Here is a 27,398-nt window from a genome sequence, read left to right as displayed (position 1 = left end):
CACACGGAGCGATCTCTTTCAGACTTCCTCTGCTCCTTGCTTGACAGTTACAGTGTGTAACGTTCGTCTAAACTTATTTCACAGCAGCAGGTTTATTGTTCCCAGCCTTCATTCCTCACGGGCATTCTCATGTGGTGCGTCTTTATATATATAAATGATGGCGTTTTAATGCAAAATAAAGATAATCATGAAAAATAATAACATGAATAATATCTGATTATGGGTAAAATAACGTGCACACAAAAAACTAAAATAATAACAATATTATTATTATTGTTTACTTTTTGATCATTGTGGTGTAGTAATTAGTTACAAGAAATGGAATCCATTTTTAAAATATGTATATCTATATATATGTATATCTATATCTATCTATCTATCTATATATATATATATATATATATATATATATATAAAATGTTATGTATGTATCTATCTATCTATCTATCTATCTAATACACACACACACAACATAACAGTATATATATATATATATATATATATATATAGATAGATAGATAGATAGATAGATAGATGTGTGTGTGTGTGTTTGTGTGTGTGTGTGTGTGTGTATACGCACACACACATAGATCTATTATTTTTATTGTTATCTATCTATTATCTATCTATTATTGTTATTGTTTACTTTTTGATCATTGTGGTGTATTTACTTTGTGTTTGTTTGTTTCTTCATGTATTTTAATATGCTACTTGCAATGATTGTTGATGTGTTTAACAATGATAAGCCCTGTTTATTATCTGAAGATCTTTCATTAAAATGAAAAAAAAAAGAGTGAAGAACATCTGTCGGGTTCTGTGAGGCTTTGCGCATGCGCCCTGGCTCCCCACCACCATCAGTGAAGAGAGGATGGCGGAGGATGGACGGGAAGAGTCGGTGGCTGCTGATGAAGACTCAGACAACACAACCGCTGACGGCAGCAACAGCTTCAACAACACGGTGAAACAATGGCGTCTCCTTCCCGGTTTAGTCTTAAAATGACTGTAGCGGCGGGAAAAGACTGTGTTAACGCTCCATGTAGTGGCTAACAGTTTAAGGCAGAGCTAGCTAGGTAAACGGTAGCTTAAAGTATGGAGTCAAGCAAGCTGAATGTTAATTAATAACGTTAATTCGGCACAATTCAGCTTATATGTTCGTCATTTTAATTGTTAATTTGTTCTCTGAGGGCATGTATGACTCAGCCAGTCTACTGTTATCTCCATGCTAACATTCGTTTGCTTAATAAATACTGTTTTCTAGTTGATGTGTGCAGCAGTGAGCTAGTTGTTAGATAGTTGCAGCTGTTTCCTGAGGTTGTTGTTGACTGTGTGATGTGATGTTCAGATGGTGGAAGAGGGCTCCACTCTCCTGCGCAGAATGGAGATCTGTGTTGCTGAAGCAGAGAAAAGGAGTGGCAAAAATGCAGTGAACATGCAGGAGACGTTCACTGTGTACCTCATTGAAACACGGTGAGAATAACTTTTAGACATGTTAACGGAAGTGCTGAGATGTTCTGATATGTATACTTCCTCTTGTTTTAGCTCTGTTGTACATGAACTGACTTCTGTCTTTTGTCATTGTGCAAAACAACTCAACTAAATTGTCCTGTGACTCAACAGGCCGATGGATGCTGTGGCTGAAGGCCGTAACCCTGCTCCTGACTCTCTGTGGAGGAGATACAGTGAATTTGAGCTGCTGAGGAACTACCTGTTAGTTACCTATCCATACATCGTGGTCCCTCCGCTGCCTGAGAAGAGGGTGAGTCTATTCTGCCCTACAAAGCCTAACTGCAGTAACTACATTTATAGTCAAAATTGAGTTATAACTAAAAATGAACTCCTTGATGTCTGTTTTATCTTGTGACAAAGTTTTAGATTTCGATTTTGCTTTATTTCAGAGAAATATTCATATAAAAACTACAAAATCCAACTCAAAACTAAGCAGTAATTACACTTACCACCGTCTGCTTTGGATATATACTCATTTGAACATAAAAATAATAGAAATTATAAGTTTATTTGAAAGGGAAATTATTATCTAGATAGTGATTAAGTAAAAAAAAAAGTGAGATAAAATGATATTAAGACTAAAATATAACATTTCTTTATAATATTAAGTCTAAAATACACAAATCTTTGAATAGAGCTGTTAAAGACTTTTAAATACGCCTATAACAAAATCAATTTGAAAATGTTTATTCACTGAAAACAAAATATAAAAGCTGAAAGAAGACGAAAACATTGTAGTTACTGCACTCTGTTTTTGCACTACTTTTTCTATTATTAATCTTTTACAGCAATGCCGTAACTATGTTTTTGGGGTCAATGGTCAAATAAATCAATGATTTTTAAGTGTAAAAATTACATCATTATTACATGTAGAAATAAGTGTCATATCACTTGCCTACTTATAAGACATTTGGCTGGCCAGTTAAAAATATTAAAAACACTTTTCTCAGTTTAACCCTTTGTGTAGTTACTGCAGTTAGACTTTGTAGGACAGTATTTTCCACTGTTCAATGATAATCAGAGGTCTGCAGCTTTGCTTTATGTCCTTCAAGAAATGTCTAAAATAACGAGACAGGATAAAAAATAAGTAGGTTGTGAAATTACAGCTTGCTTCTTGCTAACTCCTGCTAAAGAAAGGCCTCAAATCAACCAGTATGGAGCTGGATTTGTTCTTTGTTTGCTTCATGTATTTCAGAAAAAGCAACCATAGAGATAAATCTATAACAGACTGGTTGAATGACTTAACCCATTAAGGCCTAAAGCGCCTGGAAAAAAATGCCTGGAAAACCTATGGGCGATTTTCAAATGACCCCCTAAAACCTGAAGTTTTTCTGGAAATCCAACACCTATTAAATAATAGATTCTTCAGCTTCTGTAGCAGATAAAAATGAAATTCAAAAAGTATTTGAGAGCTTATACCCGTGGCTTTCATACGAAGTTGAGTTTATTTGTCCAAACCTTCAATAAAGTTTTTTTAAAAATCAACAAACTCAGCAAATGTTACATTTGACTGAATAAAAAATCCTATGCATAATACTAATACATGCCCATTAGCAAGATGCAAACATGATATGACCATTGGAAGAACAAGACATAGTTCTCATTAGCCTACTGTGATAAAAAATAATAATTATCATAATAATAATAATAATAATAATAAATAATAATAATACATTTTATATATTGCACTTTTCAGGGTACTCAATTACATAAAGTAATATAAGACATAAACAGTCATGATTTCTTATATCATAATCACAATCAATTAGCCTATTATTATTATTATTAATATTAATATATTATTATTATCTCCAGATGGCCACAAATCTGTCTGTTCTTCGGTGAAAATATGTCGTCTAAAAACATATTCCTCATCCATAAATGCCGGTCGATTGGTTCAGAGGGTTCAATGTCCAGATCAGCAATTAAATCATTGGTGCTGTTTTCATCAGATCTCTTCCATCACTTACTGCTGAGCTCCTCCGCTATAGTCGTCTTCCTCCATGATTTCAAAGTTCTGGAAAAGTCCGATGTTGCATTGCGACACTCCCGCATGTATTCTGATCATGATTCTGATGCATTTCATTGGCCAAGAGACCGAAAATAGGTGGAAAAAAATACAAATACTACAAAATGACATATCCGCTGTCCCGGCCTTAATGGTAGAGTGACGCAACAGCGCTCCCGGTTTTAATGGTAGAAATGCGGTAATGCTTTCCCGGCGTCAATGGGTTAAAGGAAACTTGGTTAAAAGACCACAAAGATTACAAAATCTTATATTTCATCTTTTCTTCTAGACCCCTTTGTATGTTTTAGATTGTTTTTCCTCCTTTTTTCCTCCTACGGTTTTTCACCAGTGGTTTTCTGCAAGCTTTACAGTTTTTTTTATAGAAGTACACATGCTTTATTCATCTCAATTAGAGTTGGATTTCTAGTTTTGCCGGTCCTGTCCAGTTTACAAGCTTTAACTGACTGACACACCTGCTATCAAATAAAAAAGCAGCAGACATCAGCAACCTGTGTCGAAAGTGTCATTGAGCTAGATCAAATGTTTACCACAGAATGGCCTCATTTATCAAACGAGTGTACGACAGAAAGTGAGTAAAGTGGGCGTACGATCATTTCTACGCAAGGCTCAGGATTTATCAATTTGGACGTGAGCAGAGGGTACGATCAGATCTCAGTCTGCTCTCAGCTCGTGTACAGAAATCTGAGTCAACGTGAAGTCCACACGTCTGAGTCTGAGAACTATTGTATCGATGCCTAGAGCTGGTAAAACTCTGTGGCGTTTTGATTTTTAATGGTGATGAAGCAAAACATGTTTAGGCTACATCATTTATCATTAAAACATAATTTAAAATAAATACACCCTGCGATCGTGAAATTCTTTAAACAGAATACGAGCCGAGGATATTAAATGTTGTTGTCTTATGCTATTAAATGTTGTTGTCTTCTGCTATTAAATGTTGTTGTCTTCTGCTATTAAATGTTTACCATTATCCTGCTGGACACCGGAGCGTCAGCGTCTCCTTCACCAGCGGTTCTGACCCAATAGAAACATTTCCAATAAGCGCTGCCACACACTCCTCTGACTAGGACAGAATTATTAATAGATGTAAAGAAGGGAATAATATCTCTCCATCATAATAATAACAATATTTGGATATTTTATAGATTATTAGGCTTTATATTAGGGGTGCACCGATTTCCTTAATTTTGCAGGATCGTCGATCGGCCGATTCTTTTACGTCAAACCGATCTTATCTAGCGATCTTATCTACCTGCGCAAATGTCTGAAAGTGCGTCTGCACGTACGCGTACTTCTGCATGACTGTGTTGTATGTATGTTGTACTATAACGAAACCAAAAACTCAGGACACTTTATTTATGGTTGCAGTTCTTCTGTTAGTTTGTCCTGTAAATTGTTGCTATTTATTTTAAGTTCAATATTTTATTAACTACCTCAGACATTGTGATTTCCTTTATTTGTAAAAAAAAAAAAATAAATACTGCTGTATTATTGTTTTTCAATAAAATAAGATTCAAACATTGAAGGTGTATGCTGCGAGTCATAAAAAAATCGGTATCGGCCAAAATCGTAATCGGCAGGTCAGGCTTTTTAAAAATCGGTGATTGGCCAGAAAATTGCAATCTGCACACCCCTACTTTATATATCAGGATGTATAAATGAAATACTCCAACCTCACCAGGAGTTGAATGCTCCACTGCTACTCTGCTGACAGCACCACTGATTTCCTTCCTTTTCGCTTTTTATGCTGCCAAACAAAACCAGTTTGTTGTGTTGGAGCTGTTGGACGTCAGCGTTTCACTTTCTGACTCTGAGAAATTCCTCTTCTTTTGGATTAAAACTTACTTTAAAACACTGTTTACCTCCTTCAACCAAAAAGCTGTGAAAACTTTTAAGTCTGTGCTCCAAATGTAAAATATTCACCGAAGTTGTTTGAGTTTATAACTATAAGTACTTACTCTATTTCCTCCTGTTGTTATTAGTAACGGTGCACTTTGCTTATAAAGCAACTTTAGGGGGAACAATCCTCTTTTTGGTTGTATTGCGTCTGTCGGTGTTGTAAACTCTTGAGTCTGAATCAGGTATATAATATACATATATATATTAGGGCGTAACATTTAAATGAGGCTTTTTTCGAGCCGCCACATTTAACATCAGCCGATTATTCTCACGCTGTGATTGGAGAGATACAATCGTTTGATAAATCACACGTGAACCCTGTTGTAAGACGAATTGTACACTCAGATCTGCGCTGGTTTGATAAATGAGGGCCATTGACTTTGGAGCTGCAACAAATATTTGATTAATCGAACAATAATCGATTATTAAATTAATCGTCAACTATTTTGATAATCCAATAATTGGTTTGAGCAGTTTTTTAAAGATAATAAGTCCAAATTCTCTGATTTCAGCTTCTTCAATGTAAATATATTTCTGGTTTCTTTGTTCCTTTATGACAATAAACTGAATATCTCTTTGGTTTGTGGACAAAACAAGAGATTTGAGGACGTCATCTTGTGGTTTGGGAAACACCGATTGATATTTTTCTACATTTTATTGACCAAACAACTAATCGATTAATCGTTTAAATAATCAACAGGTTCGGGCGTCCCGGTGGCTCACACCGGTAGAGCGCTAACCATGTATGCCATGTGCTGCGGCGGAGCCGGGTTTGAATCCGGCCTGAGCTCCCTTTGCCGCATGTCTTCCCCTCTATCACCCCCTTTCTATCTCTCACTATCAATAAAGCAACAAAAAATAATCTTTAAATAATCAACAGATTAATCGATTATGAAAATCATCGTTAGTTGCAGCCCTAATTGACTTTACTTAAGTGGGTTGCCAGAGGTTTTTTTTAGGAATGGCAAAGTATTTCCTGGTGAAACCATTTTAGCAGTTTGTTTTTTATTTTCTATCCATCAGAACAACTCTGCCAGTTATTGATTATCTCCCTTCGCTCTATCACACATTCTCTGCTGTCAACAGAGAGAAGGGTAGCTGTTTTCTGGTAACAAAGTAGTTACGTTAGAGGACAATGACATGGTGCAATATGACGTGATTAACATAATACTGTGTTTGTTTAGCCACTAGTGTCCAAAAGAACGTGCGTAGGTGGAAGGTGGCCTTGACACAAGTAGTGTTTGTGTACTGTTGTGGACAGTTGATAGTGTTTATTGGGTGATGAGACAAACTGGTGTCCTGTTTGAAAATATTTGCACCAGATCAACTCTAATCACTTTGGCTCACAGTGCAGAAAAATGGTTAAAGAATGGTTAAACTGTGTGGATTAAAACTGGTACACCAAAACTTATGATTGATGAAATCAAAGAAGAACATCAAGCTAAATAAAAAAAAATGCAAAAATGTTTAGTGTGAAGCAAGGTGAGAATAGTTTTGGATTTGTCATTAGTTTTAGTTTTAATTTCGTTGTCAATTTTTAATGAGTTTGCTAGTTTAATTATTTTTTTATTTTTTGGAAAATGCTTAGTTTTAGTTTAGTTTTTATTAGTTTTAGTTTTTTTGTAATGGGGTATTTGTTGGGTGCCAGATTAAAAAAAGTCACAGTAAATGTTGTCTTTTTTGCCTTTGTCTGATCCATCTCAGCCCCAATAAGTTTAATAAGTCATAAATCCAGATAGATTAAATAGATTTCATATCAACCAAAAAGGTTTACGTATGTAAAAGTTGATAAAGACGAAAACGCAGGACATTTTTAAGTATAATTTTAGTTAGTTTAAGTTAGTTTTGTAACCACATAATACAGTTTCAGTTAGTTATCGTTTGTTTAAAAACTCTCGTTTTTATTTTTATTTCAGTTAACGAAAATGCTTTTTCAATTCTAGTTTTTGTTATTTTGTTAGTTAACTATAATACCATGGTGTGAAGTTGGTGCAAGCGGTTTGTTTGTTTTCTCACATGCAGGCGGAGTTTGTGTGGCACAAGCTGTCTGCAGACAACATGGACCCAGACTTTGTGGAGCGCCGCAGGGTCGGCCTGGAGAACTTTCTGCTCCGTGTGGCATCACATCCAGTCCTCTCCAATGACAAGATCCTCTACCACTTTCTCACTGAGGTACATGCTGCTCCGGGTCACTCCAGCAATCATTAATACATCACTGACTGATTCATTCACTTTTCACTGCTGTGTGTGGTAGGAACATGGCTGGAAGGAAGTAGTGTATGAGACAGGATTTCAGGCCAAGGTACTGTGGAACTTCGATCTCTGTGTTCTTACGTGCAGTTCATACAAAGATTTCCAGTTTTCACAAAGCCTGACCACCTCCTTTTCTATTTCAGGCAGATTCCAGGCTGAGAGCTCTCAGTGCCACCTTCAGAGTGAGAAATCCAGATAAGTAAGTTAGTGTTTCCTCAACACAATGGAGTTACCATTAAAGGGAAACTATTATACCGTATTTCCTCAAATAGTAGCCCGGGCTTCTATTAATAAAAAATCAGTTTGGGACCCAGCTAATAATAGGGGCAGGCTATTATTTGAAGGAGGCTTTTATTAAAAAAAGAAAATCAGAGCAGCTCTGACCAGCACTTTTTAGAGTGTTTTACACAGCGCATTGTAGCCAGTTACCTGGATGTCGGCCATATTGGAAGTACTCGGATTTAAACAACCAATGAACAGCACGCTGAATGTTCATTTTAAGCAGGATTTAAAATGTCTAAACTACTAAAAAGCCCAGAAGAACGTGCGTAAGCGGCTCGACTTTACAGAGAATGACTAGGACAGCGGGAGAAACAACCATATTTACCTACAGTACTAACTAGTGTGGCCAAACTTCAAAATACAGGTGTTGTGTGGAAATCTCTTACCCCATCAAATGATGTTTCCTGAATGGTGTTCTCCGTAGCATCACCTCCACGGTTGGAGTTAGGATTTCAGTTTAAGGTTAGGCCTTGTAGAGAGAACTCTTTGGGGTTAAGGTAAACTTGGGGTCATGTTAACAACTTAAAGGAGGAACTGGTTGGGGTCATGGGTCAGGTTGGTGCAGGTTAAGGTAAGGGGGACACATATCGACGGGGGAACAGACTTTGAAATAACACCGGTAAGACACCCGGCTTATAAAAGAGGCCAGCTTTTATTCACTAAAAATTGTTTTTACACCTGGTTACTAAATGAGGCCGCTCATTAATAGGGGCCCGGCTTTAAATTGAGGAAATGCAAATATGCCATTTTCAACATAGACACAAAACTGGTTGCAATGTGTTTCTTTATGTAATTAGCATAATCAATGTAAGTCCACTAAAAGTGTTTGTGTTTGGCATTGACAGGTGTTGAGAAATACATTGAGGAAACCTTTAAAATTAAATTATCTGACTCCAACACAAAGTCTGTGACTCAAAAATCGTTTGATGGGGAATGATGAGCAGGAGACGTCCCAGTTCTCAGTTTAACACTTTATTTATTGACAATATGTCAAGAAATGTGCAGTTACAGAGTCTCTGGGTTCAAACTACACGTCCCTGACATCACATTAGGCTGGTCAGTTCATGAGGTCTGGACCAGTCTACTTTCCCTTGAACCCTTTTTATATCCTAACAGAGGTTTAATAAAAAGATGTAGATAAATCTCGTCCAGAAGTCAGCTCCTTATAATCCGCTGATTTGTCAGTTTATTCAAAACGTGGACACGTCATGTCACCAAGCAGAGAAGACAGTTATCTTTCTGCTCAGCACATCATATCTGTGACCTGACCTGTTAACAAAACTTTCAAACAAACTCCTGCCTTAATATGACTTGCAGAGATATTATTGGAGACACAGATTTTGCAACAAAACAATAAAAAACATAAAATATATCTTTTTGTGATGATAGAATCTTACTCTAAGTAGGGCAGAGAAAGTTTAAGCAGATGGAGTAAATGTATTTAGTTTAATCATAGTTAAAAAATAATATTAGCTCATGATCATTGTATCAAAGCATCTTGCATTATTAATCTATAAATGCACAGAGAGAGGTTACACACACAGTTAGTGAATTACGCAGCATAGATAATGACCTACGTCAATCAGATAGTGACCCCCATCCACAGAGACAGACAACAGAGACAGAATAAGAGATTATTCTAACACAGGTTCAGATTGTTATTATTAAAAGTTTCCATTAGAAAAAGTAACCAACATTTTAAAATTGTGATATTTCTGTTGAAATCCCTTTATTCCACACATTTAATTCAAAACGACGCCAAAATAACCCTTTGGAATAACTACATCCTGTTGAAATCAATAAATTCTGCACTCTTCACACGCTATTTTTGTTATGAGACGAACAGTCATGTGACAAATATGAATGAAAAATGTACAAAACTGCAGGCTAGAGAGGCTACGCAGAGAGGAGAGGACAGGAGAGGTTTCAAGTAGAGGTGGTAAAAATGAAAATTATTAAATATATATAGCATGTGGAGACCCATTTTAAAAAAAATATTCGTGACACTTGTTGGATTTATGAATTCCATATTTTATGTCATTATAACTGTGTTATTCTGCAAAAAAGACATTTTTTTGTTTACTGATGACTGTCTTTTGTTCATTTTCTCCTCCTCAGACGTTTCATGGAGATGAAACACTACAGCGATGAGCTGCAGTCACACACATCTCAGCTGCTCCGAGCACGAGCTGTAAGTCTCTCTCCCTCTTTCTCTCTCTCTCTCTCTCTCTCGCATAAATATTAGGGCTGCAACTAACGATTATTCTCATTATCGATTAATCTGTCCATTATTTAAACGATTAATCAATTAGTTGTTTGGTCAATAAAATGTTGAAAAATATCAATTAGTGTTTCCCAGACCACAAGATGACATCCTCAGATCTCTTGTTTTGTCCACAAACCAAAGAAATATTCAGTTTATTGTCATAAAGGAACAAAGAAAGCAGAAATATTCACATTGAAGAAGCTGAAATCAGAGAATTTGGACTTAATGGGCCTCATTCATGAAACGTGAGCAGAACGAATTTGTGTGTAAACCGTTCGCAGACGGAAATTTACGTGCATCTCCGCATTCATCAATATTTTAGTAGCTCCGATCTTTTCGTAGCTACTAACAAAATCTACACATGCTGCTGACCACACGTAGTGCTTGTGTAAATTTAAGAACGCATATAAATAATGCTCGTCACTGTTGGAAATTACAATTTTAATTCATAATGCGTTCTGTTATGTACACAATACGCAGATGCCTTTGAAACATGTGATATAAACATGGCAAACGATTAAAAATATAACATATTTAGTTAAATTAGTTGGCAATTGGCGGGATTAAGATTCAGATTAAACTCATAATTGTGAATTATCTATGTAAATTGACGCATCCTGCCTGCAGTTCTCAGAGGTATCACTAAATTAATGCCAGAGTATATCCAATTTCCGTACGACGCACAACGGCAGACAGAAGTAATGCAGGGGTTCAGCGCAGTTGCAAACATGCCAGGTGTTATCGGTGCCATAGACTGCACACACGTACGCATCAAGGCTCCATCCGGTGATGCATTTGCTTACATTAACCGGAAAAACTTTCATTCCGTGAATGTGCAACTGATCTGTGACGCAAAGTGTGTGTTGTTAAACGTTGTGGCACGGTGGCCCGGTGGGACGCATGACGCATTCATCCTGCGTAATTGCGCAGTTGGCACGCGTTTGGAGGATGGAGCTGTGAGAGACGGCTGGCTCATTGGTAAGAATATAGCCTGCATAATCACATGTGTGTGTTATATATGGACTTACCCTTCTATATCCATAGGGGATAGGGGTTACCCACTGACGCCGTGGCTTATGACCCCACTGGCCAGCCCGCAGACACCACAGGAGCATACAATGAGGCGCACGCGGCTACTCGGGCCGTTGTAGAGCGCACCAACGGGGTATTTGGACTCTGAGCGTCCTCCTCCTGTGGCAGATGTACTTTTTTTGTGTGCGCTAATGCGTTTCTTTGCGTCAAGTTTAATGTCAAACCATTTACGTTTAACCTCGGACGTAGTTCTTTGCACTACAGAAACCACATTTACTGCGTCCGTCACCTCCCTCCACGCTTTCGCTTTGCCTGTCCCTGTCACACCACTACTAACAGATGAAAATAAAAAAAATTTTTGGACTCCACTTCTCCCAAAATAACTTCAATCTCCGCTTCGGAAAAATTCTTTTTTCTTTCTCGTTCTTTTTTTCTTTGTGCCATGACTGACAGGTCGACAGGATGCCTCTACACACCTCCTTATATGGTGGTCATTAGCAATTCATGGGCGGGGTTCATGCTAATTGCTGATTATCGGGAGCGCGCTGCCACCTTACGATGGATTGGCATTCATGATCATACACACGTGTTTACGATCAGATCTGAGTTTCCCGCGGCGTTCATGAATCCGGAGTAGGTTTTTAGTAGCGTAGGCTTTTATGTGCAAATCTACGCACAAATCTACTAACGTTTCATGAATGAGGCCCATTGTCTTTAGTCCTTAGAAGTCTAAGCATTCACATTACTTAACCCTTTGGAGTTTGGGGCTATTTTGTCAGTTTTTGACTCCTTTTCATTCTGCCTGTATAAACCACTAAAAAAAGCTTAAAAAATGTTGGTATCATTGTTTTCAAGACAACCTCACCTATATGACCTGATTATTTTTTTCATTTTGACTTACTGGATCAACATTTTGAACAAAAAAAAAACACACAAAAATAAAAAAAACACACTTAAAACATCATAAAACATGAAAAACAAACCAAAAACACACACAAATTTACAAAAAACACAAACAAACACACTCAAAACACACCAAAAACATAATAAAAATACAAAAAACACACAAAAATTACAAAAAAAACACATAAAAAACACAAAGAAATGACAGAAAACACAGATAACAGTAAACACAAAAGATTGCATTACAAATGCTAAATGCACAAAGATAATTAGAAAAATCTCTGCAAAGAAAGTAAAATCATGTTCATGTGTAGGTGTCTTTTTGCTAAAAAAGGGTTAATGCATTAAATTGGACATGGAAACTTGTGGAAAAGCCAAAACTTTAGAGTTCAGCTGACAGCAGGGCTCCATGCTGCTGAAGTTTTTACGTTGTGACGTCATGAAGAAGTCGTGCTCCGGCCCTTTTTTGGACTCCAGAGGGTTAAAAAACAATTATTTGCTTTTCAAAATACTTGACGATTAATTTAATAATCGATTATTGTTGGATTAATCTAATAATTGTTGCAGCACTAATAAATATACATAAATAAATACACATACAGGGGTTCAGACAAATTGTTCACATCAGTTGCACTGCTTCACTAAAATTGTGGGTGGGAGGGGGTCATAGATTTTTGGGCCCCCAATGAAATGAAATGTTATTTGACTAAAAACTGTCATGTTACATTCGAGCTTCAATTGGTACTCTTAGTTATTTATTCATATTATACCTTCTTCTGTAATAGCGTCATGATTTCGTGACTGGAGAAAGGCCGCCACCTACTGCTGATCTTGAATGATCACATAGTCGATGGAAACAAGCATTCATTCACATTTTTTTTTTTTTTTTTTCTCAGAATTTTACTTAAAATGTGCAATACATTTTGATGAAGTTGTTGTTGTTACATTGTTTTCATGTTTGATACATATTAAATATTCTGGTATTGAGCCGAGTCTGAAGGTTCATTGTTGAGCTGGGAAACACTAGTTGACAGAAAAATGTCACCACAAGATCCATTAATTAGCTTAAGTACCAGAGAAGACTCATCGTTTATCACTCAGTTCTTACTGTTAAATTAACTTACACTGATTACTAATGTATCTATATAAATAAAACAGGAAATCTGAATCTCAGCAACAAATATTCACTATCCTTTTACATTTGTTGAAAACGTACTTTCATGAATTTTCTGTGCGTCTTATAGAGAGTTGCAGATCGACTGTATGGTGTTTACAAGGTCCATGGGAACTATGGAAGAGTCTTCAGGTTTGTCTCAACTCTCAACTGTTGTGTTATTCTACCATTAAAGCGGGAAAGCGGTAAGTCGTTTTGTAGTATTTGTAGTTTTTTCCACCTATTTTCGGTCTCTTGGCCAATGAAATGCATCAGAATACATGTGGGAGTGTTGCAATGCAAAACACGTTGATTTTTTAAAAACCTTTATTGAAGGTTTGGACAAATGAACTCAATGTCTCATGAAAGCCACAGGTATAAGCTCTCAAATACTTTTTGAATTTCATTTCTATCTGCTACAGAGGCTGAAAAATCTATTATTTAGTAGGAAGCGCTGACACTTCTGTTGAATTTCCAGAAAAACTTCAGGTTTTAGGGGTTTATTTTAAAAATCGCCCAGAGGTTTTACAGGCATTTTTTTACAGGCGTTTTAGGCCTAAATGCAACAATCATAATGTCATTAGAACAAATGTATTTACATAAAACAGACATTTATGACAGTATATCATTTATATCGGAAAACAAAAGCCCAGACATTTTTCAAGATAATATTTTCTCAAATGTAGCAGTGTGTGTGACAGACTATCCATGTGTTGACTGCAGTGAGTGGAGCGCCATAGAGAGAGAGATGGGAGATGGACTACAAAGTGCAGGTCATCATATGGATGCGTGAGTATTTGAGTTAAAATGCCATTCATCTCTGTTGTTATGATTTCAAGCAATTCCCTGACACATCTGACCCCTAGACAATATAAAACACATTTAACACACACTGTAGATTAGATTAGATTAGATTAGATTCAACTTTATTGTCATTGCACATGTCAAAGTACAAACTGAACGAAATGCAGATAGCATCTAACCAGAAGTGCATTAAGCAGTAATTGTGAATCATATTGCAATATATACAGGAATGAATTGTATAAAAATGCAGTATATATATAGGTATAGATTATATAATAAATAAGATAAATAAATGCAGATTTAACTGTATATTAGTGCAAGTATGTATATATATATATATATATATATATACATATACATACATACATATACACACATATATACATATATACACAGATATATGTATAAATATATTCATAGTAGTGCAAATGGGGGATTGCTACTGCCGCTGGCAGCCTTGTTGCTTGTTGAGACAGATGTTTTTTGTCACCTGTAGATATGCTGCGTCAATAGATGATATCTTAGAAGAAGAGGAACATTATGCAGACCAACTAAAGGAATATCTGTTCTACGCTGAAGCTCTGAGGTAAGACACAATTTTGTCTCCAGTTGAAGCCTGGGAACCAAATTCTTTTTTTTTTTTAAATACTTTTTTTTTTCTTTTCATAACACAAACATGAGGTCATATACAAACATTCTTCCACATTGAATAATACACACTAGCGTTCGCCACAGGGTTATAAACTTTTGTTCACAATCTACAACACACTTTACATCGGCTAGGTATGTAATCCATTTAGCCCAGTAATCTTTGCCCTTTTCCTTCCGTAAAGTGAAAGTGAATGTTATATATCTGTCTCTCTTATGCAGATCCTTTGATATATTTCCCAAATAAAATGAGACCCAAGTGAAGACAATATCAAATCCCAGAATCCTCTTTGTTGTAGCTTGTACTTGGGTCCAGAAAGGTTGCAAGACGGGGCAGGTCCAAAAAATATGGGTATGGTCTGCCATTTGTTGACCACATTGTTTGTTTTAATTTTATTTTGGGAGTTATGAAAAATCTTACCAAGTTCTTCCAACAAAAGCTCCTCCAACACTGTGAGTTTGTGGTCGACATCTTGGTGTGTATTATGGCAGTCCATTCCTCTGGGGAGATTGCAATTTCCAACTCTTATTCCCATTTTTGTTTTATATAATCTGTTGAGTGGGTCTTCATCAGGGAACCAAATTCTTAAAGAAAAGTTGACCAGCAGAGTCATCTTAAATCTCTGTTGTCACATAGTTAATATTCAAGCAATAAAATGTGAAAATATTTGAAAAGAATCTACAAGCAAATAAAACCACACTGAATGCATGGCTGAATACCACAGAGGGATTTTTTATTTTGTGAACTGAGTACTTGCACAATGTATTATGACATACTTCTGCTTTTATGAACCTCACGTAACTCCACTTTGGGTCAACACTCCAGCAGCGATATCATCATATCATCATGCTTAACAGTTGTTTAAACTTGATCAATTACTGACTTTCTTCTTTTTAGCTCTCTGCATGTTGTATATAGAAGTGGTTCTCAAATGGGTGTACGCTTACCCCTGGGGGTACGTGAAGGCACTCCAGGGGTTACGTGAGATTTTAAAATATACATTTAAAAAGTAGCATCCATGCAAAAATCCTTTAAAAATAATTATTTAATACATATTTTAGGAAAATATAAGTACAAGTTCATAAAATTAATTTTATATTCAGTAGGCTATTCAATGTCATGATCCTAGAAACCCAGAGTGTCCCCCATACCAGGATGGTTGGACCCAACCTGTCATATGCCACCTGGCATCACCTGTCAATCACTTGAAAACTCAAAGATGGAGTCGTGGTTGAAGCGTAGCAGTTATAGTTTTAAATGGTTATATGCTCACTGTTTTTACTACAGTTTGAATCACTACATTTTAGTGATGAGAAATATTTTCAATAATTTTAGTCATGGATTATTAACATTTAAAATTCAAATTCAAATGTTTGAATTTTGTATGTGTTTATCAGTTCCAAAGTTTAATAAATCAGACACTGTTTTTAAGGCTTTTTTTTTTCAACCAAAAATGCTTTGCCCTGGTTAAGGGGTACTTGGCTGAAAAAATATTTCACAGGGGGTACATCACTGAAAAAAGGTTGAGAACCACTGGTATATAGTATAGCATATTTTATTTATATATTTGTTTTTGTATATAATATTTTGTAGTGCTTTTAATAGTAATAGTCTAGTCTAGTTTCTTGAACCCAGAAATGTTGAGTACCCTAAAGTTTTATTGCAGAAATGTCATCTATAGGCCTAGTGGATGGAATTTAACTTGGTTGCTAAAAGTTGCACATTGGGCAATTGGCATAATTAGCATAATAAGCCACAGGTGAATAGGGTAAAAAAGTAAATAATAGATATCACCATGAAACTTTCTCAGTTGGTTACTTATGTTAAGATGAGAAAAAAATGTATTGCATGTTTTTTGTATTTTAATGTTTACATATGCAAATGAGGCCATATCTCATCAAATATGCGCTTATTTGCATACAGAAAAAAGATTGTTTGATAAAGTCATGCTCAAAATATTTTTTCCAAGAGTAAACATGTATACTTGGGGGTCTGAGTTGAGTCTGAGCTGGTGAAAACCTCTAGGGAGCCTGCTCAGGAGGCAGTGTTGACCTATGGACGGACGGATTAAGAAATGAAGGGTCCCCTGCAAAATAACTATATAACAGCATGCACACACACAAACCCACAACAACTATATACAAGGACTATATACAATATGCACAATAACTATATAACAGCATGCACACGTACACAAATGCACAATACCTATATACAACATGCAAAATAACGATATCCAGCATGCACACACACACAAACCCACAAGAACTATGTACAAGAACTATATACAACATGCAAAATAACTATATCCAGCATGCATTCTGGGTTTACTATTGGGCCTATGGGGATTACGACTACACTATAATAATGATAATACATTTGATTTATATAGCGATTTTCTAAAACTCAAAGCCAATTTAGAAAATTTTGATAATCACTTCATGTTTAGTGTCTGTTTTTAGCAAGGTTAGCCAGTTAAGCTGCGGTGATTATCAAAATGATCAAAAACTGTCGAACAGTAAATACTATGAACAATATTTACACAGCAAAATGAGAAAGGTGAAGGTACTAACTTTAAGTGAAAGTAGAACACTGTTCAACTAACGTTAGCTAATGTGCTAGCATTAGGCTCACCATTACCGTATGCTTCGACTCCTTGAATGTAACAAATCTGTCACTTTCACCACAGCTTCTTTTAGAAAGGTCACCACTAGAATAAATGTTCCTTTATTTCCTTTGTCTGATCCATCTCAGCCCCAATAAGTTTATTAAGTCATAAAACCAGACAGATGAAATAGATTTCATATCAACCAAAAAGGTTTACGTATGAAAAAAGTTGACAAAGACGAAAACGATTGGACATTTTCACTACAATTTTAGTTAGTTTCGTAACCACATAATACAGTTTCAGTTAGTTATCATTTTTTTAAAAACTTGTTTATTTTTTATTTCAGTTCACGAAAATGTTTTCAATTCTAGTTTTTGTTATTTCTTTACTTTTCGTTAACTATAATAACCTCGGATAGGTAACTGTACTCTAAATTGCCCGTAGGAGTGAATGGTTGCCTGTCTCTATGTGTCAGCCCTGTGATAGTCTGTAAACTGGGATGGGCTCCAGTCCCCTGTGATAAGCAGGTTAAGCTGTTAAGGAAAATTGATGGATGGATTTTTGGATCATTTTGCAACCCTAATCTCTTAGTGTTCCCACACTATGCCAGAAGCATGCATTAGAGCCTAAGAGTAGCATGATGCTGTGATAATGATATTACATAAGTATTATACTTTGCTTGGGCAGGGCAGTGTGCAGGAAACATGAGCTGACCCAGTTTGAGCTGGAGATGGCCTCCCAGGACCTCATCTCCAAGAAGCAGCAGCATGAGGAGCTGGCTACAGGGGTACACTGTCCTCATCCTCTTTATCTTTCCTTTACTCCTGCTTTGTCTCTTGTTCTTTTTTTTATACTTTATTGCAAGGCTTCTTACTTTCACAAACATAATGAGTCATTTCGTTTTCTTTACAATATTGTACCTTGCATTTTTTCCCCCTTTTTTTCAAGGTATATATTCACAAAGTAAATAACAAAAACATAGGGTAAACAGACAAACATATATACAAGGCAAACTGGTATTCCCCAAATGAGGATCTCCAGAAAAGAAATAAACAACAAACTAATGACACAAAAAAAAAAAAAGATAATAAGAATATAATGAGAAAATAAGCGGTGGTGCATGTATGCGTGTTCATGAGTCTGTGTGTGTGTATGCATGTGAGTGTTAGTGTTGGGGAGGGGACCATTTAGTTCATCTCCTTAATTTGATTAAATATTTCCATTGTTTTTACCAGCCTTTCTTTACAGTATAACTTAAAGAATATGTTTTTGTTCCCTATTTCTAAAAGTTAGTCTTTCCATCTCTAAACTTTGTTCTGCTGTTAATACCCATGCTCATGTCTCTTCTTCTTAAACAATGATAGCTGGTTTTGTCATGACAAACAGAGGTTACCGACTTGTAAACAAATGTTCCGTTCTCTATTTAGATCGTGCGGACGTTCTCCTTTAAAGGCATGACCAACAAGCTGTTTGGCCAAGAGGCCCCTGAGCAGAGGGAGGCCCGGCTGAAGCTGCTGGAGGAGATGATAGCAGAGGGGGAAGAGGCTGTCAAGGAGAAAACAGTCGAGTGCGAGTGAGTTATATGAAAGCAGCCTTAAATGTTTACTGACAGTGCTTATAGATAATAATCATAATAATACCCTCATATACCTTTATTTATATAGCACCTTTAAAAACAGCATTCACAAAGTGCTTTGACTTTGAACAAGCATGGATAAAACTTGTAAAAGAATAAGAAACCAACAATGAAAAAATTATGAAGAAAAAAAAATTAACTAAATATATTTCACTTTTATATGAATGAACAGTATATCCATAATGAGGCACAATTCATTGTTTTGTGTTAAAATATTTTTTTCTATATTTTTAAACCTATTTTTGATTCACAAATTCATTACTGTAATGCGTCCAGATAAAAATGTCATGGTTTCCTCACACTTATATACAATAAATATTTAATAAGCTTTATAAAAATAAATACACATTTGTTTGAAATTTATAATTTAACAGAATAAAATCAAACATAATGGTTTTTGACAATGTATAAAGAACAAAATCTGAATGAAAATTGATGAAAAATGGTTAGATGTTGCGGTAATGATAGAATTGTTTGCATTAAAAATGTATATATTTTAATAGAATACATTTTGGTGACACCAACTACCCTTGAACATATTTAAGTGCTTGCCAAGGGGAAAAAAACAACCTTTTGTTGTTTTTATCTTATTTAAGAATTTGTTACAGTAATGAATTTTGAATTCTATATATATAGGAGCTGGTTACTATATATATATATAACTATATAGTTGATAATGAAAATACATATTTTAGTTCATTAGCTTTATTAGAAATATTCTAAAAGTCTGCTATAGGTCTCTGTTTTTTCTTCCCCTCTCTTTATTTTGGATATGGATTAAGCTAATTAGTTCTTCTTCTTCTTCTTCATATAGCACACAAGTTAAAAAGACTAACATCACATGAATGCAAGCCTGGAAAATGTGTTTTGAGAAGTGACTTGAAAGAATTCAGTGATTCAGCGAGCCTCAGGTCCTCAGACGGGGCATCCAGAGTCGAGGGGCCCTGATGGTAAACGCCCTATCACCTTTAGTTTAGAGCCTGGACTCTGGAACAGCCAGAAGGGACAGAGGACCCGAGGACCTGAGGCTGGGGCCGGCTCATTAGGTGTCAATATCTCTTAAATGTCACTTGGAGCCAGCCCCTGACGTGCTTTAAAAGTGATCAGGGAGCCAGTGAAGAGAAACTAAAATCAGAGTAATGTGCTGTCGTCTGTTAAAACCAGTAAGAAGCCTCGCTGCTACATTTTGTGTATTGCATCTAATGTATTTGTTAATTGAGTGTGTTTGCTTTATTTGTGTGTTTTACCACAGAGAGCATGTCGAAAGGGCGTGGGTGGACATGCAGCGCTTTAAAGAGCAGAAAGACAAAGATCTGAGGGAGGCGCTCATCAACTATGCTGTCATGCAGATCAGCATGTGCAAAAAGGTAGAGAGCAGCATATCAGCTTTCAGAAGGTTACAGGACCACGTAGAGGCCGTGTTAATGTTCAAAGTGTTTCTTCTCTCTCTCTGTGCAGGGAATACAGATGTGGAGCAATGCCAAAGAATGTTTCATGAAGATGTAAAGTTGAAGCCATATTGAAAAGATTTGCACCCTCAGCGATGCTTGTGGTTGGGATCAGAAAGCCTTTTCAAATAACAAAATGCCAAAAACAGAGTACCTGCTCCTTTCGGTTCTGCTTATCAGTTCTTAAACATACATATTGGCACTCCTTCTGGACCGGACAACGCTGTGCAAAGCCATACATTTTGTTTTTGTTTGCACTATGAGAAGATTAATTGTAGCTATGAGTCTGTGTATGGCTGGACCACAGACTTTCTATCTCCACTCCAACCAGCAACACCCTCATCAGCACAGCGAATAGGGATGGCACAAGATTTTATTAACACAGTCATTATCAGAAAAAATATCCCGGGTTTCACCATTGTTAATCAGGGAATTTATTACACCACAGAATTAACTAAGATAATTAGCTTAATCCATATCCAAAATAAAGAGAGGGGAAGAAAAATCAGAGACCTATAGCAGACTTTTAGAATATTTCTAATAAAGCTAATGAACTAAAATATGTATTTTCATTATCAACTATATAGTGTCGGACCTGAATACTGCATTGTTTGGATATTTGTTCATTCAATATGTATTCAGTTATCAATTTCTGCAGAATAACAGAATCTCTAAAAAAATGTATGCTTTTTCGCTCATGAAGAAATCTCTGGAAAAGTTATTATTTTTTGGCGCTAACATCATTTCAGCATGAATGAACAGATTATTAGTGAATCATATCATGTAGCAACCAAATTAAACTGTATGAAGTGAATTAACATGGTCCATCCATTTTATCAAGGGAATTGTGACTATGAATGAATTATAATTGGGTAAACAATTTTATAATTATAATATTTTATTCAAGTTTTTTTTTCTGTGAAATATGCATATAACCTGTTTTGACCTCTCGCCTCAAGCATGCAAAATCGATTTGTAAAATCGAAACCAGAATAGTTAAAATCCCTGATTCCCAATACTTTTAATAGTCAGTAGAGGAAATGTGTCCATATAAAAAAGAGGCCCCTTTACATGTTAAAGTCAAATAACTAGTCACAGGATTAGTAAACTGAGCTGGGGAGCGTGGAGTTTAAAGGCGTGGGCATTTACCAGTCAGGGAAAGACACTATTGCATTATTGGAACTGGAGGATCCAGGATTTTTGGAAGGGACTAAAAGTCCGTTTATAGCCGTGTTTCGACTTGGGGGAAAAGTGGCCACCAGGAAAGTCTCAGGCCACACCCTCTCAAAAGTCCGCTCACTCTGCGTGTCTCCATTACAAGTTAGCCCCCAGAGGGATTTAGAGACTCTAAACTTTAGGAGGTGACGTATGGTTTTCACCGTCGCTAACTGTGCACAACATCAGCAGCTGAAAACAGCATGGCTAATTAGGCTAATTATGAGTCTCCCTGATCATAAACATAGTGATTGTGAATTAACGGCATCGCTAACTGTGCACAGAGTGTCTGGTGCTTGTTGTAAACAAACAGATATCGCTAAGTGAACACCTCCTGTAGCAGCAGCACATACACACTGTACTGCTACAGAGCTATCTGTAGCTAACTGCCGCTAACGGCGGCTCTTCATAACAAGCCGGCTCTTTAAGAAGAGTAAGGAGTTGCTGGATTTGTCTCCAGTCGCTTTCTTGAAAAATAGTCGCTAAGGGGGTCTGAAAAGTCGCTAAATTCAGCAACAAAGTCGCTAAGTTGGGAACACTGCTTCTCCGGCTTTTATAAATGGCGTGTGTTGTTGTGTAGAGTACTACGTCACATCCTGCTTATCTATCCAATCAGTAACCAGGCTGTTTTCAGGGAAAAAAGACCCTGCTCTTCTACAGGGACAAAAAAAGTCCAGACAAAAGTCTGCTCTAGACTGCTCGTATTCAAATTAGGGGCGTTTCAGCGAGTGAGACCCGCCTCATTCTGGGTATTGCCCGGTAGTGGAAAGATCCCTTATCTCAGTCACTGCTACTTTGATTTGGACCATTCTTTAAATTCTGTATCTTCTCTGTCTCCAAATATTATGGATATGGTACACAAATCTGCTAGAAGCCAAAAGTCTAGTGATGGTCCTTTCACTCCTTAAGGCTGGTCTGCAACCTGTCAATCAAGCTGACCAGTTCCAACTGGACTGTGGTCAAGTTTGTTTATGGCGGGGGAAAAAAGCAGATTTAGATTTAGGATTTTGTGATAGTAGATGTGTGTAAAAACAATGGCAAGATTTATTTTAGTTGGAGCGTATAGTCAAACTTCAGATGATTAAGTTAATCTGTTAAACAAAGCTGTTTCGTTCTTTTCATCACATAATGTAATCAAACAGGCAACTGCACAGCGTTAATATATGTCCAATCAAAGTTTTTGCTACTGACAGGCTCAGATTTGTATAGTAAGTGTCAGCATTATGGAAACTTGCTTTATAGAACAGGACCCAGGTACACAATCATTTCAGGTAATAACATCTCATATATTTCCTTAACTGGAACTAAATTAACTGAACTACAGGTGTAGAAGGGACTTACTATAAAAATTATAAAGTCCGCCGTAGTGCTCAGTGGTATTCAGGTGCAGATATTGTGGTGAAAACAAAGGAAATTATGATATTAAAAATAATCATCATAGTAGCATTACATTTCCTGTATTTAATTTATTGCTTGCATTCCTGTTAATGAATCAGTCACAATGAAATGGCTACAAGATGTTGATTACAAGTTGATGTCCAGGATAATGTATTATACTAATGTACAGCGAGCTGCACATAATGATATTAAATCTAAAATAGCTTTATTTAGTTCAGCTTAATTACATTTATAAATGAAATGCATTTGCATTTATTGACTGAAATGTTTTGTTTTATATGATCACCATGTTTTAATCTATTATTTCATGTCTTGGAGGCTTGCCAGCAATAAGTGTATTTATTTTCATAACTCCATTTGTCCAAAACATTTTTTTTTCACATTTTAATGCGCAGTTTGAAAGTAGCTTCTTTGTTTTATTTATTTAAATAAAAATGTGTCATATCACTGACTGTATTTAGTTTTTCTTTTGTATTTAAATACACAACTATGACTAAAACAATATAAATGTATTTTTATAATGCAGAAATAGTGTGATATATTATAGCTTTATTATAACCTAAGATGCCATTTCATACACACACTGAGTGGAGGAATGTGGTATTGCTGTTTATTTGCTAATCTTGTAATATATGTTTAGGAATAAAACCAGTTGGCAAGGAGAATATTTAGAGAAAAGGACAAGAATGTGCTTCAAATTACTGTAATGTGTCTGTGACTCATTGGAAGCAGTAACTGATTGATTTCCTACTACCACTGGACATGATTGGCTCTGCAGCAAAGATCCAATTGTCAGATTCAAGATAATAGAAATGGGAAGAAAACAGCAGTTGGAGCTGTCAATCAGACCACATGATCTTTAGCACTTTTCCTCTATGAAATTATAAATTAAGATTAAGATATTCCCATAACGGGAATTCAACCTCTGCATTTAACCCATCCTTTCATACACATATTCCTTTGATGGAAGTGTAATCTGGGTTTGCCTGAGCAAAATTCTGTGTATATATATATATATTTGAAATTCTGTGTATATATATTCTGTGTATATATATATATATATATATATAAAAGCAAGAAGCGTCAAAGAGGAAAAAAAACGTTATAGGGAGACACAAAACGAAATGACTATACAAAATGATGATAAGGTGCACGACAAGTATATTATATATATATATATATATATATACATATATATATATATATATATAAAAGCAAGAAGCGTCTGTGTGTGTGTGTGTGTGTCTAGTTCATATCTTTCTGACCGTTAGTCAGACTGACCTCAGATTTCGTATGTGGCTTGAACATGGCACGAAGGTGTGCATCCTTGATTTTAAAGTTTTTTTAATACATTTCTCAAAATATCATTATTTATGTAGGATGTGTTGCAGCATTGCACTGTTTCTGATGGGACGCCTTTTAGGGGAGCTCCGCCCCATTGTGTGATAGGCCTACACCTGGTCAGTAACACAATTCACTCTGGATTTACACGCCTGACTCATCTCACCTGGAAGTCTATTTAGCCTACTTATCTTTGGAGTTTTAAAGTGCGCTACAAGGTTCGATTTTCTATACTATGTCTAACCGTTTCCAGCGAATATCAATGTTCATGCATGTCAATTTATTCCCTCCTATATATGTGTCTGTATATATGTCTAACCATGTTGAATAATTAAGTTTCTTTTTCTTAAAATAACTATTTCTATGTCACTTTATATCTCAGTGTACATCCATGTATAACCCAAAATACACTTTGTATATTAACACTACACAAGAGTATTACAACTCATTGTACATCCCACTTTCACACACAACCTCATTTGGCCAGAAATGAAAAATCTACTTAATCTCCCACTGTACGAATACATACTTTGTACGGGCACTATATATATATGTGTATATGTACATATATACGTGCATGTATATGTGCATATAGATATGCATATCTATTCATATTCACACATATATACATTTATATATACACACACATATATTGTCTCATAATCTGCCCATAGACTGTAGACTATATATAAATAAGTATCTAGGTATCATAGGTATATATCTATATCTATGATCATAGATAAATATGGTGGTATAATATGCAGAAAAATACTCAAGTGCCCTTTATTTACCCACAATGCACTGCAAGCTCAGTTGTCAAACTTCTTCCGGGTTTGCTCCCTCCAGCTCCACGTGAGTGATCTGTGACTAGTGTCATGTCAACAAACCGTGTAACTATGAACGGAGAGCAGGACGAGGAGTATCAAGTGTTCGTGGCCCTGCACGCCGCGGCCCTGCAGTCCTCAGGGATCCCCTCTGTCTACTGGAGGAGTCTACACCACAAGATCACCAACGAGGTCTGTGTCTGCTCACCAGCGTCCAGTCTGAAGCTCCGGCTCAGACGCTCAACTCTAATAAAGTATTAATGCTTCACCTTCAATAACTGAAGCTCATTCATGGTAGAAAGAAGCAATTCAACGGAATAATCCCTTTCTATCGGAGGTCTGTTCACCTGCACGATGCAGGCAGCACACAGGAAGAATTTGTGCCAAACTCGCTTGAAAAATCTGATACTTCTATCTTTCATTCATTGTATGCAAACATACGCATCAGGTAAAGCATGACTCAAACATTTATTAAATTTATATGTTACCGGAGGTAAATTCGGCATACAATTGAGCCACACATTGGCATGTTATTTCAATGCAATTTGGTTCTTTATAGCTGGTTCACACGCCTACTGTTGGGTGGACATGTGGTACGTGTACTGTAAGAACTGGAGGGAAGAACTTTGAAATTTCAAAAGAAGTGCTGCTTGTGATATTTAATGCACGCCGATTTGAAAAGTAAATAAATAAATACATACATAATTAACTCGTTAAAGCTGCTTTTTAGCGCTTGTTAGAGATGAGAAGCGATCAAACTTAAAATTGACACATTCTTCGACAAATCAGATTCTTACTGAAAAATCAGGAAAGAAAGAACATGTTTGGGTACATATATATATGAGTGTGTGTGTGTGTGTGTGTGTGTGTGTGTGTGTGTGTGTGTGTGTATGTACCCAAACAAATAGGTATAACCTTTTTTTGTTATTATTATTTTATTTTATCTCCTACATCTGTCTACTTTTCATTTTGAGATACATAAGTTAGTACAACTTGAATTACCTTTTTGTGTGATTATAAGTATGTAATTATGTAAACGTGTACTTGTAAATGTGAATGGTGTCTGTAGTGACTGATATGTTTTATGTTCAAAATGAGGAAAATCAATAAAAAAGAGTTGGGGAAAAAATTGACACATTCTTAAAAGCAGTCTGGTGATGACATAATGACATTTGTCCATTTTATGTGTTTTATACTATAGATTTATGATGCTGGGGAAGTTTTCGGAATCATGCAGTTCCAACAGGAAGATGATGAAGAAGATGGAGAGAATGAGGGGAGGAAGAGTGGCAACCCTGGAGCACCAATCAGTTGTAAAGTGGTTGTGACCCGGGACAGTGGACTGCAGGCCGCAGAGCCCACCAGGTGAGGGCGCCACAGGCCGGATAATCCCTCTTGATAGAATAACTAGTAAAGTATTATAGACTCCTTTATCGGTTTAAACACTAAATCAATAGTAAAAACTAATTCTGAAATATACCATTGTTTAACAAATGCATTAGACTAGCAGTTTGTGCCACAGTGTCCTAAATTAACAGCATGAGTAATTAGCAAAATCATGTTTTATTTTTCTTTAATGGTTAATACAGCAGTATGTCGAAGCTCTTTAACAGATATTAACAAAAAAGATGCAAAACAAACCAAAAAGTGAAAAAAGCCATAAAATAAGCAAAATAGGCACAAATTACAAAAAAGAAATAAAACTACCCCAAAAAGTGACATAAAATTACCAAAAAAGATACAAAATGAACAAAAAAGGCACAAAATTACCAACAAAAGACATAAAATACCCCCCAAAAAACCCATACAATGACCAAAAAGTGACATAAAATGAAAAAAAGGACACAAAATGACCAAAAGTTTCAGTTTAAATTTGACTATTTGACTTGAACTACTGGAAATGGACTTTTCCATCATATTCTAATGTATTGAGATGATCCTGGATATACACTTTTTTCAGAATATTTATTTTAAAGTTTAATCCTTGCAACGGAACAATGTTGAAGTAACTGACAAGTAGACCTGTGTGTGTGTGTGTGTGTGTGTGTGTGTGTGTGTGTGTGTGTGTGTGTGTGTGTGTGTGTGTGTGTGTGTGTGTGTCACACCGTGTCTGCTCTCCAAGGTTTTTTGGGTGGGTCCAATCTCTGGGTGG

The 27,398-nt window shown here is 36.1% G+C and overlaps 2 protein-coding genes across 3 annotated transcripts in view; both read left to right on the top strand.

Moving 5' to 3' along the window:
* Positions 1 to 866: 866 nt before the first annotated feature.
* LOC131960652 (sorting nexin-4-like) lies at positions 867 to 23,528 on the top strand. The gene is made up of 14 exons (XM_059325915.1): positions 867 to 958; positions 1,343 to 1,467; positions 1,618 to 1,756; positions 7,457 to 7,606; positions 7,689 to 7,736; positions 7,831 to 7,886; positions 10,088 to 10,160; positions 13,415 to 13,476; positions 14,047 to 14,112; positions 14,624 to 14,713; positions 18,072 to 18,171; positions 18,812 to 18,957; positions 20,273 to 20,387; positions 20,479 to 23,528. Exons 1-14 carry the CDS (start codon positions 869 to 871, stop codon positions 20,524 to 20,526), a joined length of 1,308 nt encoding a protein of 435 aa, XP_059181898.1. The 5' UTR covers positions 867 to 868; the 3' UTR covers positions 20,527 to 23,528.
* Positions 23,529 to 25,251: 1,723 nt separating this feature from the next.
* The window catches only part of ttll12 (tubulin tyrosine ligase-like family, member 12), a 63,555-nt gene continuing 61,408 nt past the window's right edge, over positions 25,252 to 27,398 (top strand). The window contains exons 1-2 of one of the 2 annotated variants that reach the window (XM_059325652.1): positions 25,252 to 25,438; positions 26,448 to 26,611. In XM_059325652.1, the coding sequence (XP_059181635.1) occupies positions 25,298 to 25,438; positions 26,448 to 26,611 (305 nt within the window). In that variant the 5' untranslated portion in view covers positions 25,252 to 25,297. Of the gene's footprint in view, positions 25,439 to 25,538; positions 25,695 to 26,447; positions 26,612 to 27,398 lie in introns of those variants that run through there. The other variant, XM_059325653.1, reaches the window with a different exon arrangement.

The sequence above is a fragment of the Centropristis striata genome, chromosome 22, assembly GCF_030273125.1.
Source record: "Centropristis striata isolate RG_2023a ecotype Rhode Island chromosome 22, C.striata_1.0, whole genome shotgun sequence".
NCBI classification, from domain to species: domain Eukaryota; kingdom Metazoa; phylum Chordata; class Actinopteri; order Perciformes; family Serranidae; genus Centropristis; species Centropristis striata.
The sequence above is the reverse complement of the archived record's forward strand: the minus strand, read 5'-3'. Positions and strand labels throughout refer to the sequence as shown.